This window comes from Caretta caretta, chromosome 8 (assembly GCF_965140235.1).
Source record: "Caretta caretta isolate rCarCar2 chromosome 8, rCarCar1.hap1, whole genome shotgun sequence".
Classification (NCBI taxonomy): Eukaryota; Metazoa; Chordata; order Testudines; family Cheloniidae; genus Caretta; species Caretta caretta.
The window spans coordinates 1,483,344-1,498,960 of NC_134213.1; the positions used below are offsets into that span (position 1 = coordinate 1,483,344).

Below are 15,617 nucleotides of genomic sequence, written 5' to 3' on the forward strand. Positions count from 1 at the left end.
TCTGTCTAGAATCAACACTCAGGGCACATACGGCGGACAACGCACTGTTAAGGAGTCCAGGGTTGGCACTATAAAGCGTGGCTCTAAACTCAGAGTTACTGCTGGTCCTTAACCTTGTGCTCTGGTAGCTCTGCATGTTAGGGGGATACTCATTCTCTAGAGCCAGGACCTCCTCCTATGGCTGCAGGATGACAGCGGGTCCGGTCTATCTACATACTGGTGCTGAGCCCACGGGCTGGAACCTTCCTCTTTGTTTACATCAGTATTGAGGTTTTCTATTTTCAACATCTGTTTTTTTTTCATATTTGCCATCGGGCAAAACAAACCCGCCTAAGTGCTCCCAGTAAATGGTTTATGGAGAGACAATGCATGGTGGCACTCGCAGAACTAGGTGACCCCAACGCAGCCTCGGCAGCGGCTCCCTCTGCAACGCAGGAGGGCTGAGGTTGGAGCCACAGGGACAAACATGCCCTGACCCCCACCACCAGCACTTCTCCTTCTCTCCCCCCGCCCCCCGAGAGTCTCTTTCCGGGAGCTTTTCGGCAGCTGTGCCCTTAGCCTGGGGAGGGAGAGCCAAGGCCAGGGGACAGCTCATGTCAGTATGCGAACCCAGCTTCATTGTACACCCTGAACACCTTCTCGATGGCGCATAGGTAGGCAGCGGTTCTCTGGTCCAAGCCCAGGTTGTACCTCGTGGCCATGTTCATGATTTGCTAGAAAACAAACAATACGCAGAGGCACAAGGGCTGAGCTGGACACCAGGTGGCTGAGAACCGGGAGGGCTGGGGGGGGGGGGGGGGCGCGGTGAAATCCAGCAGCTGCCAGCAAGCCTGGGCCCAGGACCATCCCTTCTGCAGCTCCAGCAGTGAGCCGGGGCAGGTCAGACCCAGGGTTTCAGTGGCAGTGGAGAGGCCGTGCCTGGGAAAATGGGGTTTTGGGCTGGCCAAGCAGGGCTCTCCCAGTCGCAGGAGAAGCCTGCACTCAGCAGTTCGGACGGAACGATCCTAGCGCTGCTAATGCACCTGGTAACTGGGACCCAGGGCCTGTGTATGGGCCACGTCCTTGGCAGGTTATACAAGGCACCCCCCACGGCAGCGCATCTCCAGCGGGAACCTCCCGTCAGCCTTCAGTCTGGGCGGCACCCAGTTCTACCCACAGACGTTCCATCGGCTTCCAGCCCTCGACAACGGCAGTGGCAGGCTGTCAGGCACTTCAAGGTGAGGCTGCATCTTGCTCAGCCAGCTGCTCCCCATCCAGGCACAGCAGCGAGAACACGCGTGGGTGAGGCCTGGGAGGGGCTGGACACCAGCGGGGCCTCACTCAGCACCCAGGGGCTTGCCGGAGCCCCAGGCCGCTCCCAGGCCCCAAGACTGTGGTTAGAGCAGCCCTGAGATCGCAACTGGTCAGAGGCACTTGCGCTGCCAGCTGGGAGCTCCCAGGCCTCACACCCTGCGCCGATAACAGTGCAGAGGCATGGCCAAGGGAAGCTCTTTACTCGGCTACAACCCGGGGGGGGCCCCACAAGAAAGGGAACGGAATAAACTGCTGCCCTGGCACTGATCCCCGGAGCCCCGGCTCGGAGCAGCTCCTGGGCGCGCCGAGGTGTGCAGGCCCCGTATGAATACTAGACGGAACCCGCACAACAAGAGGGCTAGGACTCGGACCCCAGGGCAGTCAGGAAGAGGGACCTGTTCCCCCCAGGTGTCACCATAGCTGATGCTCAGAGGCACATACCTGGGCCGAGCGGTCCATAGTGTAGGCCAGACCCGAGTGCACGATATCCTTCTCGGAGGCCCCCTGCAAGGGGAAAACAAATGAATCCCTGGACAGGGATGAGCTGAGCATCACCCCCCTTGCATAGCCGGACACAGCCTTCTCAGCTCTCCTCCTCGGGACGAGAGGCAGCCCACTCCACGGAAGGGCTACCAGCGCAGGCTGGGTGGCCATGAGGTGAACCCTGTGGGCCGGGTCGTCCTGGGCAGGCTGCTGCGGCGCTTCTCCGGGGACACTCCCTGGCTCAGTGGGTTGCGCCCAATTTACACCAGCATGAACCTGGTTGGCCCAGGTCTCAGATCACTGTAACTTGTGCTCCGTCCCTCGCTAACCCCAGCCTGAACCTGAACCAAGCCCAGACCCTGGGAGTTCTGCAGGGCTCTCGTTGCTCTAACATCGACTCGTCCCCATCCACTTGAGCACCAGCCCCCCCTTTCCAAAGACTGGTCCCTACGGCCTCGGCGTCAGCCTCGTACTAGTACAGAGCCCAGCTCCAAGCCCGCACCACTGGGTTTCCAACACACCCCTGGCTACAGGAGTTCCAGATAGCCAAAGCGGGGGCTGCCTACAGCCCAGGGGGCCAGCATCTCCCTTGCGACAGCCCCATCTTTGCCATGAAGCTCAGCTGGCTGGGGCCTGCAGGCTGCACTTCCCGGCCTGAGCCCTGCCTTTTATCCCTCACCCTTCTGGCCATTTGTCCTTAAAGGGTTCAGGGAGTCAGGACAGTCTAGTCCCAGGGCCGATTCATCCTTTCCACACCAGTGACACTGGGGCAAAGGGGCTGCAGAGCTGGCATAAGGTCCTCCCGGGAACCCCAAGCCTGCTCTGTGCCTCCCGCACAGCAGCCCCAGGCGCTGCAGTGTTCTGTGGGGAGTTGGGGTCAGGACTGCAGCCAGGGAATTCTGCACCCTTGCGAAGACCCACGGGCCCTTGCAGCAGGGGCACACCTTGGGCAGCCCTCAGAGCTGTCCTGGCCTGTCCCATGTCAGCACCCACTGCACCCCAATAAGGGAGGTCTCTGTCCCTGCACCAGCACCAGCCTGGATCTGGCCCACAGCTCTGGAGTGAGGCTGCCCTTTTGCCAGCACCAGAGCAGCATGCAGAGCAGACAAAGCCTGGACTTACTGCCACCCTGGCCTGGAACTCCGGGGAGGGGACGATGGGGATCTCGCCGCTGCCCTTCCCAAGGGTCCGCTCCAGGCTCTGCTGGACAGACATCAGCAGGTGGTAGTTGGAGTCCCACTCGTACTTGAAGGTCAGGCGGCCATAGCTCACGTGGTTCAGGTTCTTCAGCCACTCGAAGAAGGAAACCGTCACGCCGCCCGCGTTCACATACAGGTCCTGTGAGGGGAGAGGCCGTGATGGAATAGACCCTCCTGTGGCTGCGGGGAGGCCCCTCAACACACAGAGCAGAGTCCCGATACATCCGCTCCAGAGCCATCCTAGGGCAGCGGCTGCAGGCAGGTCCCTCCCTCCTCCTGCCACCCGTCTCATGGGAGAGGAACTGGAGTCGCATGGGGAACCGCGTGCAGGCAGCACCTCGCTTTAGGTCCCCTTCCGACTGCTGACCCGGCTCCTGCCAGAATCGCTGCATCTGCACCAGGGGCTGCTTCCAGCAGCAGGTAGGAGGGGGCGGTGACGCTGCAAGGCAGGCCCAGGGAGGAGGACAGATCCAGAGCATCTGGTTTGTTCACACGGAGCTGGGCAGAGCCGTGCAGCCTGGGCACATTCCTGGCCCGCTTTTGTTCTGCTCCCTACGCGCCCCCACACGGACTCAGCCCCTGGGGACTCCCAGACCACTGCCACCGAAGGGTCACCACCACGCTGGCTGCACGGGTGTTCTGAAGCTGATGAAGTGCAGACTCCTGTCAGCTTGTCCCCAGGCAGCCAGCCCCCAGAGCAGAAACAAGCCCTAGACGAGGGCCCCCCTGTTCTCATAGAGCCACAACCATGGGAGAGACCCTGCAGTCCCCCCATGTGTGCCGAGTGCAGGGAACAAAGCTGGATTTCATGGCCCAAACTTGAGGGAGCAGGTCACACTGCCCTGGGCAAACCTGGGGCAAACTCAGTGAGCCCTGAAATGGACTTGAGATCAGGCTGGGAAACGGGGCACAAGGCAAAGCAGAAAACCTGGCCCCTCCCTGGCATGCAGCTGGGTACAAGGGAGAGCTACTGCCACTCGCAACCAGGTGCTCGTGTGGGCAGCACCATCATCGATACTGAGGAACCTCGCAGCAACCAGCGGAGCTGCTGCGGATTTACACCAGTGGAAGTCAGAACCAAGTTTGACCCTGTGGGCTCAGCCCTGCCTCCATTACCGGGCAGTTCCCCTGGCACCCTTGGCACAGAGAGCGGAGCTGGGCGCTGCGAGGGAATCCGGGGAGTAGCACGACGGGGCGGCGTAACTGAGCAAGGCTCTCGCTCCTAGGCCAGAGCAAGCCCTGACAGAAGCCCGAAACAACATCACAGCGCAGGCCACTCTTCCGCATGCGCAGCACCTGCCGAATCAGCATATGCTGCCCACCCTCCCGCCAAGTCCCGCTTGTGCGCCATGGCTGGATTTGGCCCTACAGCATCATGTCCATCTGACAGCTCTCAGCAACTGCCCTGGCCCTGGCCAAGCCAAGCTGGGAAAGAACCTTCACGGGAGGGGAAGTCTGCTCAACCATGCCTTGCTAGAGCATCAGGGCTGAGCAGGAACCACCATGGGGCCAGGGAGAGCAAAGGAAAGTTCTCCCGCCTGTTTACCCTGCACCCTGGGCTGACTCGCAGGACCACAGTCCCCGGCCGTACCGGGATGACGAGGATATTTCTCTGCAAGAAGATCTCATGGGCCGCTGGTGTCGTGGGGCCGTTGGCAGCTTCGGCGATAATCTGTGAAGCACAAACGAAGGCACGAGGCAGCCAGTGCCCAGAGGAGGTGGACACAGGGCTGCGGTCACGATGGGAGACTCGCCGCAGCCTTGTTCCCTACTCTCAACAAGGGTTATTTCCAGCAGCCCTTTCCCAGGGTGCTGAGTACCAGTGGGCAGCTGCTCAGCCTGCGCCAGCTGAAGGCCAGATTGGTAACTCACCAGAACCCAGGGCTGCCCAGAGTTTGTGTAAAGTACAGACGACGGCAGAGTTCGGGCCTGGAGCGACTGCAAGTTCCAGCATGTCCTGCTCCACCATGAGCCACGTGGTAGAGATCATGCCTGCTGGGACCTGTCGTCTCCATGGGCTGCACCTGGCCAGCAGGCCCATGCTCTGGCTACCCCGAGGTACTGCATTTGTTTGTTGCCTAGTGGAGAGTGACAAGATCCCCATGTGCAGAGGATACCGATCTCCTTCCTCCTCTGAAATGTCTCTCCCCACCAGTGGTTTCCTGACCCTTTTCTTGCCCTCTGGCATGGCCCAAATGGCTGCACTGGGGCCGAGGGTTAGCTTGCTGAGAGGCGCACAAGAGGCTGCTCTAGCAATTCCCCGCTCCCTCCCCGCACAGTGAGACGTGAGGTGTTGACTCACCACACACGCTTGATACCACTCAGGTTTCCATAAGGAACGTTGACCGTGGCAACTGGTGCCTGGACACCGTAAGAGCGACTCATCACCTCTGCCTCATGCTCCAGCACCATGGGGATGCTTATCTGTCTTCAGATGAACCCGTCTATCTATATTCCCTCTGAACAATTGCAGAGAGGAAGGGCCGGCTCAGAGCACAAGGTGCTGCACGCTGTATGTTGACAGTCAGTCTACACTGGGTCATTTATATACAGAGAGCCAAATTCTGCTCCCTGGTACCTAGGACAGCTCCCGTTGCTTCAGGCGCTCTTGGATGGGGAAGGGGAGCATTCTTTGTACTGCGTACCTTGGCTTGGACCCGATGCGCGTTATCTTTCGTGAGCTGCTTCTCGATAGCAGCTGGGATGAGGATGTCACAAGGTACTTCGAGGACGCTGCCATCATAAGGCTCTGCTTTGGGAAAGCCAACTATGGTGCCATGTTCCTGGAATGACAAGGCCAATTCAGCAGTGCCCAGCCAGCTGCTTTGCAGAGCCCCTTCTGTAAGTGGCCCACAGCTGCACCACAGCACCCGTCCATGGCTGGCTTCTGCTGGCGTTTGTAGACGCCTGAGCCATAATCTACAGGAGAAGAGAAGAGAGGAGCTGTCCACTCCCCACATTTCTTCTGCATCTGGAGCTGGGCTGGACACTCACACACCACCCCCCATTAAGACCACATTTTTGTGGGTCTGGATTGAACCTACCTTCTTATAGTCTTCTAGTTCCTTGGGATGGATCCCGCTGGAATTGTAAATAGCGCCATCCACCTCCCCGACACACACACAGCATGCTCCGTAGCGGTGCAGGTACCTCATGGTGTGCAGGCCCGTGTTGCCAAAGCCCTACAAGAAGAGAGGTCAGAGAGCCGCTAAGTGGGGGAATCCAAACACACATGAAAAAACGAACCAGGAGTTCCACACTGGGGCCCTTTAAGGTGTTTGGGGCTGGGCACTACTGGCTTTGAAAATGCCTAACAGCCATCTCATAGTATCCAGGGGCAAGGCACTCAGGAATGTGTGGGCTAAGAGCCAGTAATGAGATTCAGTCTTTGGAGGGCTGCTGGCTACTCAGCAAGTTCTGGCACTGTAAGTGGCCCGCTGTGGACAAAAGGACCGGTCACGCAGCAGCCTCGGCATTCACAATCACTTCCACAGTGTGCAGTCATGACAGGTTAACTGCTTCTGAGCAGGAAGCTATAGTGTTCTGTTTTACGAGAAAATGGACCCAGAAAAAAAACCAAGACCAGCTCCTGCAATGGGCTTTCCCCCTGGATGGTCAAGGCAGGCTAGACATTAGCTGAATGTTAGACAGACCTTTTATCCTCCTATGCTGGTTCAATTAACTTCCAAGAAACCAGAAGGAGGAAGAATTATTGCAGGTAAGGGAGAACTCATAATAGTGGGGTTCTTGGCTATTAGCAAGGATGCACAAAGATGCTGTCTCCAGCTCTGTTTGCCAGAAGCTGGGAATGGGCGACAGGAGATGGATCACTTGATGATTCCCTGTTCTGTTCATTCCCTCTAGGGCACCTGAAATAGTCACTGACAGCAGACAGGATACTGGGCTAGATGGACCTTTGGTCTGACCCAGTGTGGCCGTTCTTATGTTCTTCCCCTTAAGGCAGGTATCTTTGCCCCACCTGGATCCTAGCTCAGCTGCTGGCCAGGGTCAGGTTCTTAAAGCAAAGCTGAAAACCAATTTCTTATTTAGCAAAAACAACTTCCACAGAAAAACTATAAAGATGAAGCAGCCAAGGGCCTCTCCTCTCTGCTTCATTAGCCCAGTAAGTTAATTAGAAAGTGTTCACAATCCCTTTGGAGATTGCTCAGAATAGTTAATTCAATAGAGGTGACTCCTGGAGCCATCACTTCCTTGTACCATCTCAGCTTGGCTGGCAGAGTTCTGTGGCCTGAGGCACGGACTCTCACAGGTCACGGCATATTTCTCTTGGAATGAAGAAGCAGCTGGGAGGCAACGAGCTTCACGTCCCACAGAAAGGGAGCTCCATTCGTAATGGGTAATCAGAAAAGAAAAACCAATGCCCAGCAGCAGCCCTTTCCCAGTCAAGCATCACTCCCATACAGGTGGTCACCCTGCACGAAGCCCTTCATTTCAGATGCTGAAGAAACAGGTGTGTGCTTGTCACACAGCTAGACAGACCCGAGCCCTGAATGTAAATGGACACAGTGCACCACTCACAATGGTCAGCTGAACGTGAAAGAGACCAGGCTTAGAATGCCTGGACAACATGTGCCGACCAGGCTAATGATCAACCATGTCTTTTCAGATTCATCACCCACCAAATTCCAGCCCAGAAACAGCAGGGCGCTAAGTACAATGCAGGTGAGCCACACCTTCCTCAGTTGTTGATTAAAACATGACAAATGTATTCCAACCAGTCTTCAGCAGCTCCACCAGAACAATCCCTGCTAGGCAGTGTAGATGCTAGATCTGGCAGGACATACCATGCCAGTTTCACTGCTGCACACAGGCTACAGTGCGTTTGCATTTGTGGGTATTAGTAAAATAGCAACTTGCCTAAAATGGACCATGTAAAGCAGGGGGAGTGCCGGTAAGTGAAGGGACTGTTTTACAAACACGCAGAAGACCTCTCCAATTCAATATTGGATTTGGGAACAGGAGTTTTAGCACATTATGTTTTCAGGACCCCAGCCTTCCTGCACAGTCTGAGAGCAATGGGCATCAGTGACCGGAGGGTCAATCCCCAGCGTTGCTACGCAGCTTGTGTGGGATATTGCTGGCAGGCTCTCCTAGGTACCACAATGTGGGGAGCAGAGAAAGGCCGGGAAGTCTGATAACATTGTTTCCACTGGTCCATACATTTGGGTGTACAGGGCACGGCAGGCTCCGACAGACATACGGACTATGCTCACACTAGAAACGCTCCAGGGGCGCCTGCATTCTCAAAGGAAACCTGCACAACGCTTTCCAAAGACGAGCCTCGGAACTTCAGTTCGTAGCTCTGCTAGACACAAACTCATGGACCGAACACACATAGGATTTATGGCTTATTACAACCATCTGTAACCCACTCACCCCCCACCCCTTCTTTCTCCTCTATGCCTGGAGAGATGTTAACAGGCCACTTCAACTTAAACGGTCCCTTGAAATGTGTGTTACCTACCTATGCAAAGCAAATTTGTTCCACCTTGTCTTTAGCTGTGACGCTCAGAGCACCTTTCCCAGACCCGCAGAAGGGCTCTGTTTCAGAGTAACAGCCGTGTTAGTCTGTATTCGCAAAAAGAAAAGGAGTACTTGTAGCACCTTAGAGACTAACCAATTTATTTGAGCATGAGCTTTCGTGAGCTACATCGGATGAAGTGAGCTGTAGCTCACGAAAGCTCATGCTCAAATAAATTGGTTAGTCTCTAAGGTGCTACAAGTACTCCTTTTCTTTTTGAGAAGGGCTCTATGTAGCTTGAAAGCTTGTCTCTTTCCCCAACAGAACTTGGTCCAATAAAAGACATCACCTTCCCCACCTTGTCTCTTATACCTGAATATGGCCAGACACAAGGAGAGCCTTTTAACAACTTGGTGCCTGTGTAAATAGGTTCAGAAGGAACACAACCATGGGACACAAATATCACAGGACCAGAGTGAACTTCCTACACCAGAGTCCAGAGATGCTATTTTCCTGAGCTTTGGCTAGGGAGACTCGGCTCCCAGGCCACAGGCTTCTTCATCATCCTGGAAAGGTTTTTGTCAGAGAACTGGGTGAGGAGGGACTGTGAGCGTGAGTAATGCTGCCAGAGGCAGTCAGCACATTAGCACTAGACGCTCCAGGCCACTTTGATGAACCCAAAGCTCAGGAGCTGTAAGTGCTCCATTGCCATCTGGCAGGATAAATGCTATGACATCCAGCAAGACAGAAAGCTGGGCTGATTCTGCAGGCAACGTTTGGAAAAAATGAACCACCGAGCTGGATCAGCAGAGTCGGAGTGTAGCAGCATTTGCCAAAGAGTGAGTCGGCAGCACCATGAGAAGAGGGCAGAGTTATCTGAGACACACAAGAGGGAAGCATTTCACCATGGTTACGAGGCAGGCCCTCCACTGGGATCTGCGGGGCAGAGACAGGAGGGAAGGTGGAGAGAGATGCAGAGCAGCCAGAGAAGGCAAGCTGCCAGGTTGACTGCACACAGACACATCTGGCTAAATCAGGCTTCCCTCACTTCTCACCCAGCACAAAGACACTTAAGGACACCAGTCCTACAGCGGCCCATGTTAGGCAGTGGGGCTTTGGAGACAGACCCACCAGGGTGGAGGCACAGAGTTACATAACATGTTTGTGCATAACACCTTTGATTTTCCAAGGTGCTCAGCACCCAAAGTGCCCACTGACTTCAACTGCACTTGTGGGTACTTTCCCCTCTGAGAAGTGGACCCTGGCTTACATGCAAAGCCCTGTGAACTCCTGGGTTCCATGGAATTCTCCCCAGGCCACAGAATCATGCTCCAGAATCTCAGCTTCTTTAAAAAAAAAGACGTTTCTAGCTCTTGTGGTTGCAGAGATAGCCTTGAAAACATGAGCCGAGTGCAAACCATGCAGTCCGAGTTCCTACAGTCTGCAACCACTGCCTGCCTGAGTCTGCAGAGAGCCTGAAACAACAGCTCTAAGAAGTGCTAACCACCCCATTAATTTGGAACTGGGACCTGTGGACTCCATAGTTCCATAATATGGAAGATTCCCAAGATGCAAAATTCACCATTTTGCTCTGGCTGGGCACCTGGTATTTTGTTCACCATCTCCCTGCCCTGCTGGGACCTGCTGTAGCTGTATCTTTCACTGCAGATTTCCTCAAGAGGGGACGCAGGATTACATCATGTGCTCTCTGCACTATTCCACAAATCCAAGCACGGGGGTCAGGAGGCTAGAGCTAGCATCCAGCCTGCTGCCAGGGAGCTGACCCGCTGAAGCTAGCTACAAGTCCCACTGCTTCCCTAGTTCCTACAGACAGAAGGAGATTCTCTGCTGCATTTTACATCCATGAGCCATCACTGCATGTTTAAGAGAGCTGGGGCGCGTGGGCATGAGAGGTGCTGCATGGCGGTAGAACATATTAAAATAAAACAGAAAGCCATTTGAGATTTACTGAAGAGCATTACAGAAAATGCCAGGGATTAATTATGTATTAATTATTACTAATAAGTTAACACTGGTGTATTGCTTTTCACAAAATGCAGGGGTTCCTGCAGCAGACTCTCGTTCCGAACGTGGGGTCTTGCTTGTACCTGATGTGTGACCCTGGGAGTGGCAGAGCTGCAGGCACCGAACTCTGAACATCTGGCCTTAGTGTGTAATCAACATGCAACCAGCTACTGCGACATATTTTGTTTCCAAGGTATTAGATGCGTAGCAAGCTGCACTGGGATGTTCCACGGCACGGGTGGAGGGAGAGGCTAACACAGGACGCTGCACCAACCCACAGCACAATCCACAGAGCCGCAGGGTGTCAGCTGTTGAGGCCAACTGTCTTCCCATCTGGAGACGGTTTGTGTTCTCAACGGCAGACAAGAGGGTTGGGAGATAAATGTCAGGCAGCACTGCTGTAGCTGAGCCTGAAAGCCAAAGGCTCATTCATCGACATCCATCTGTCTGCGTGGAAGGAGGATGCACAGCAGCTGATTTCCGCTGGGAATGGAGTGATGGCGACAATGAAGACCACAAGAAAACAAGCCTCGTTTACAATGTTATGGCTCTGCCCAGTGCTTACCTGCAACACAAAGGTCTTGCCAGGGAAACCGGGGCTTAGGCCAATGAGGTTCATATAGAGAGTGGTGTTGATGTAGTTCTCAATCCCACGCAACAGACCACGGCCTGTGGCAGGGACTCTCCCATGGATTCCTCCCTGACTAATAGGCTTCCCTGTCACACAGGCATGGGCATTGATATCCTACAATTCCAAACAGAAGAACAAAGGTCAAGACCTCGTCTCACTCGACTGGTCCAAGGCCCATTAGAGTTCAGACTTTCCTTGACCCACGGGTGCCCAGCCCAGTCAAAGATAAAGCAACTTTACTGTCAACCCTATTTTAGCACTAAACCCAGCTAGTCTGCACCATCCCAATACACCGAGCCCAACCTCAGCGGGAGGTCACCCGACAAGCCATGGGAACGTACCACCTCCCTGACAGCAGCAGTATCTCAGCGGGCTATATGACAAGCCAACATTACCTTGTACCCGAGAGTGTGGGAGTAGGTGTCAGCAATCCAGGACATCTCCCTTTCCCCTGTATTTATGTCAGGAGCAGCAACATCAGTTCCAGGCCCTGCCAGGAATAACAGATCTGTCAATTCTGGTTCCTTCTCAGTTCGGTCTCTTGGTTCAAACAAATCACAGTACCTGCACTTCTGAAGGGCGCTGGGATTATAAGGCCAGCCCAACACAACCCACTGTTGCCTTTAGATACAGCTAATGATCTTCCGCCTGCAACGTGGCATTTCCTATCCACTCCGGTCACAGCCTTACACAGCTTCACTGCCCCTGGGCTTTGCCGTGACTCTTCCCAACCCTCACACACCCATGGTGACTCCAAGAGTCTTTGCTGTGTGACGACTCTCCCTTGATCCATGTCACATGCTGAGGGAGAAGGAACTACAAAGCTTCAGATTCCATATACACACCCCTGGCTGTCTAGGCCAGAGGAATCTCGATGGAATGCAAAGGTCACAATCAGTGGTCTGGTATCGTGTTATTTGTATTACCATAGCGCCTAGGAGCCCAGCCAGGGACCAGGACCCCCAGTGCGAGGTGCTTTACAAACACAGAACAAAAAGACGGGCCTTATCCCAGACGTTCTGCAGTCTAAGTGTAAGCCAGGTGAAAACAAGTGGATCCAGACAGACAAGGGAACAATAAGACAATATCGGTCAACGTGACAAGCAGTGGCCCCAGCACACCTGTTGCCTAGCCACTTGGTTCTCTGCTGGTTCCTTTGCCTACCTGCAAAGCAGTCATTTTTCATACAGCCCTGGAGGAAAATGTGGGAAGGAGCCACCCTCACCTATAAATCCCTTCTTGGCCATTTCAATCGTAAACTGCCTTGTTATTTTCTCCAGCTCACCTTCCTGTGCAAGAACATCAAAATTCAGCCATTACTGAGGGCCCCAAAAGCAAAGCAAACACCTGAGGGATGGCACCCAGCAGGTGCCATATGCCTTGACAGAGGCAATGTGTTCTGATGTCCACAAAGCTTCAAGCATGGCTGAGGCGCTGCAGGAGTTCATGCAACTGGCGCCGTACAGAACTGGGGCGCCGTTAAACTGAAGTGAGCAATTACTGCATGCTTGGTCCCCTCTGCTCACAGCTCAAGGAATGCCCAGCCCTCCAGCCCAACTCAAACTCACACAACTTGCCCCAACCACACCTGCTGGTACAGCCCCAGCCGCGTGTCTCCTGTCACCTGCCTGGCTGAATATACTGAATCATAAATCAAAGCTCATCAGCTCTTTCTCCCCCAGAGCTGCTTTTCACAGCCACTGGAGAGAGCTGCTCACCACCAATACCTCTTCCTTGCTTGTCAGAGTGCATCACTAGGACATGGACACTGAGGAATGGCTGCAGGAATCCGGTGCAAATGGAGCATGAACAATAAAAAGGAAACAAGGCCAACTTACTGAATACTTCTTTGGATCAATCTTCACGCCAGCCATGGCACCACCAAAGGGAACATCTGAAAGACATCAGGCAGCCAGATCAGTGACAGGCATACAGATGTCCTGCCCTAACTCACTGTTTTGTTATGAAGAGGGGCTGTGCGAGTGACTACACCAATTCTTAAAGTCTGCTGGGGCATCGATCCAGAAGGGGAGCTAACACAACGCAAAGGAAGTACGGTTGGTAACTAGAGTACAGGACCAGACCCCCCTGCCACACTAACCTGTCACTGCCTCCATAACATCTGTAAGGCCCAGGTCCTAAACAAAGAATGGCTAGTGAACCTGTACCTGTCACAAACATCACCAGCAAGAACTGAATCCATGACAACCAGGAGATACAAGATGTATTTCATGAGTGAAACCGCTGTGACAGGACCTCCGGGAAACAACCTGGAACTGCTGTGCCCCCCCTTCACTCTCCAGCCTGGGCTGTCTCTCACAAAGCTATGCCAGTGGCAAGTAGCCAACCCCTCCAGGCACTGTGATCACTCAGCCATCAGCATGTGGAGCCCCACACCCAGGTAAATTGCATGAAGGCTCTTAAGCCACTCATGAATTATGCAGAGAGAAGCATGAGCCAATCACACCCGCTCCCAGCCTTGCACCCCAGAATATACCGTCTCACACTGCTCAAGACTCCCTTGGACAGTGCAAGCTCATTCATTAGTCCAACAAAGGGTGGTGGACGTGCAACAGCCCCTGATAACCTACCGAGCGTCACAACCCCCTCTCCAACACTCACAATTTTTCAAGATAGAACAGAACTCCTTGATCCCACCACTCAAGAGCATTGGGGGCATCCCAAATTCAGAGCAATGGGCCTTTAAGGCACTTCAGAGCCCCCACCACCACACAGTTTACATAGCACAATACATCTTGGCTAACACACACCTGTCACAGTTACACGCAGCACTTTGAGAGCATGGCATTCTGAGCCCCACCACGCCATTGACAGAGCCCACCGGGCGCCTTCCCAACTCTCATTGACTTACCCACCACAGCACATTTGTAGGTCATTAAGGCTGCCAGGGCTTTTACATCATCAATGCTAATTGACTCACAAAACCGAACCCCTGGGGAAAAGGAGAGAGACAACAAATGAAGGAGACCTGCATATCCAGCAAGCCAGTGGCACAGAGGAGAGTCAAAAAGGGCCCACCGCCATGGCCGGCCTCTCTACAATGGCAGCACCTAGTCACAAGGTCAAATCGCCCATCACTCAGCTCTACCTGTTTCTCTCAGCAGCTCTGAGAAAGGAAGGTTATTTCACAGGCACCAGACACCATCCAGATACAGCTGCTCAGGTTTCATTTAGCAACCTGGAGGTGGCGGAGCATTTCCCGCCAACACTCTTCTCGTCTGAATGGCTCATGGAGAAGCCATGTGGGCAACCGGCACCCTGCCCTGGCAGTGTTAACGATCAGCGACGCTGCAGCACCTTTAGCATCAATCCCACGGGAGTGTTAATGGAGAGAGAGGTTGGGTAGGGGAGGAAGTGCTGGGCTCAGGCCCGGCCCCCTCTGCCGGGCGGGGAAGGGGCCGGCTGGGCTGGGCTCGGGCCCGGCCCCCTTACCCCCTTTGCCGGGCGGGGAGGGGCTGGCTGGGCCCGGCCCCCTTTGCCGGGCGGGGAGGGGCCGGCTGGGCTGGGCTCAGGCCCGGCCCCCTTACCCCCTTTGCCGGGCGGGGAGGGGCCGGCTGGGCTGGGCTCAGGCCCGGCCCCCTTACCCCCTTTGCAGGGCAGGAGGTGCTGGCTGTGCTGGGCCCGCCAGCCCTCGACCACCTCCCAGTGGCCGGTGTCCCGCTTCACGGGGATGGAGACCTCCAGGACGTGGCTGCAGCGCTGGATGGTTTCCAGGATGCCGTGCACCCACTGCCGCTTCTCGGTCTCGGGCCGCGAGCTGCGGAGCTGCTGCACCAGGTCATCCTCGGCCACGCGCATGGCCCGCGTGCAGAACGTCTCCACCATGGGCAGGAGCCCGGGCGCGTCGAGGCCGGCCTGGGCCGCGGCCGCCACGTGCTTCCCCCTGCGCCGCCCGAGAGCGCGGCCGCCTTCCCCGCCACTTCCGCCTTCCGGGGCGTCACTTCCGGTTGGCGGAGCCCCGCCGCCGCTCACTGGCTGCCATAGTAACGCGGCCTTACGGCGGCCCGCCTCCGCTAGGAGCCTGAGCCCGGCCCGCCCGCTCCGCCCAGCCGTCGTCAGCGCCTCCCCGTGCAGCGGCCCGGCCCCCAGCACCCTCTGCATGGCCGCGGCTCGGGCTGGCTGGGGAGCCCGCTCCTGAGACAGGGGCAGGCGGGCGAGACGCGGACACCCTGATTGGCTGAGAGGGGGCCGGGGCAGCCGCGCAGAGGAGACTCTCCTGATTGGCTGACGGGGCTGGGGGGCTGGACGTAAGAAGATGGATGCTCCTGAATGGCTGAGAAGGAAGTGGGCGGGCGTCATCCCACTCTTCGCATTGGCTGAAAGTCCGGCCAATGGGTGACAAGGCGGGAAGAGCAGCTGTGACCCAAGCACGTTGCGCCCGATGGGGTAGAGGGGCGGGGCATGGTGTGAAGGGGAGGGGCCATTAGGGGGCTGTTCCCGCTCCGCCTCCCCCGGCTGTTGCTCCCAGCAGCCTTTGCTCTGT

The 15,617-nt window shown here is 55.6% G+C and overlaps 1 protein-coding gene across 3 annotated transcripts; it reads right to left on the reverse strand.

Annotated features, from left to right (window-relative positions):
• Window positions 1-338: 338 nt before the first annotated feature.
• Window positions 339-15,308, reverse strand: LOC125641269 (glutamate dehydrogenase 1, mitochondrial). Of its 3 annotated transcripts, none has more exons than XM_048860935.2 (12): window positions 14,719-15,308; window positions 13,986-14,066; window positions 12,952-13,007; window positions 12,339-12,402; window positions 11,509-11,603; window positions 11,048-11,227; window positions 6,020-6,157; window positions 5,621-5,758; window positions 4,567-4,647; window positions 2,899-3,114; window positions 1,735-1,797; window positions 339-713 (listed from the first exon to the last, which is right to left on the reverse strand). In XM_048860935.2, exons 1-12 carry the CDS (start codon window positions 15,233-15,235, stop codon window positions 597-599), a joined length of 1,746 nt encoding a protein of 581 aa, XP_048716892.1. In that variant the 5' UTR covers window positions 15,236-15,308; the 3' UTR covers window positions 339-596. The 3 variants fall into 3 exon arrangements, with proteins under 3 accessions (XP_048716892.1, XP_048716893.1, XP_048716894.1); XM_048860936.2 differs by having other exon boundaries at window positions 14,813-14,951; XM_048860937.2 differs by lacking the exon at window positions 14,719-15,308 and adding an exon at window positions 14,223-14,587.
• Window positions 15,309-15,617: the final 309 nt, after the last annotated feature.

Bases quoted from the DNA above. Each gene is read 5' to 3' on its own strand.
- LOC125641269 (XM_048860935.2), bottom strand. From the start codon at position 15,235: ATGCAGAGGGTGCTGGGGGCCGGGCCGCTGCACGGGGAGGCGCTGACG. The intron at 13,008-13,985 runs GTAAGTCAATGA...GATGTCTTTCAG, and splicing joins CTACAAATGTGCTGTGGTGG to ATGTTCCCTTTGGTGGTGCC. The intron at 714-1,734 runs GTATGTGCCTCT...TTTGTTTTCTAG, and splicing joins CTATGGACCGCTCGGCCCAG to CAAATCATGAACATGGCCAC.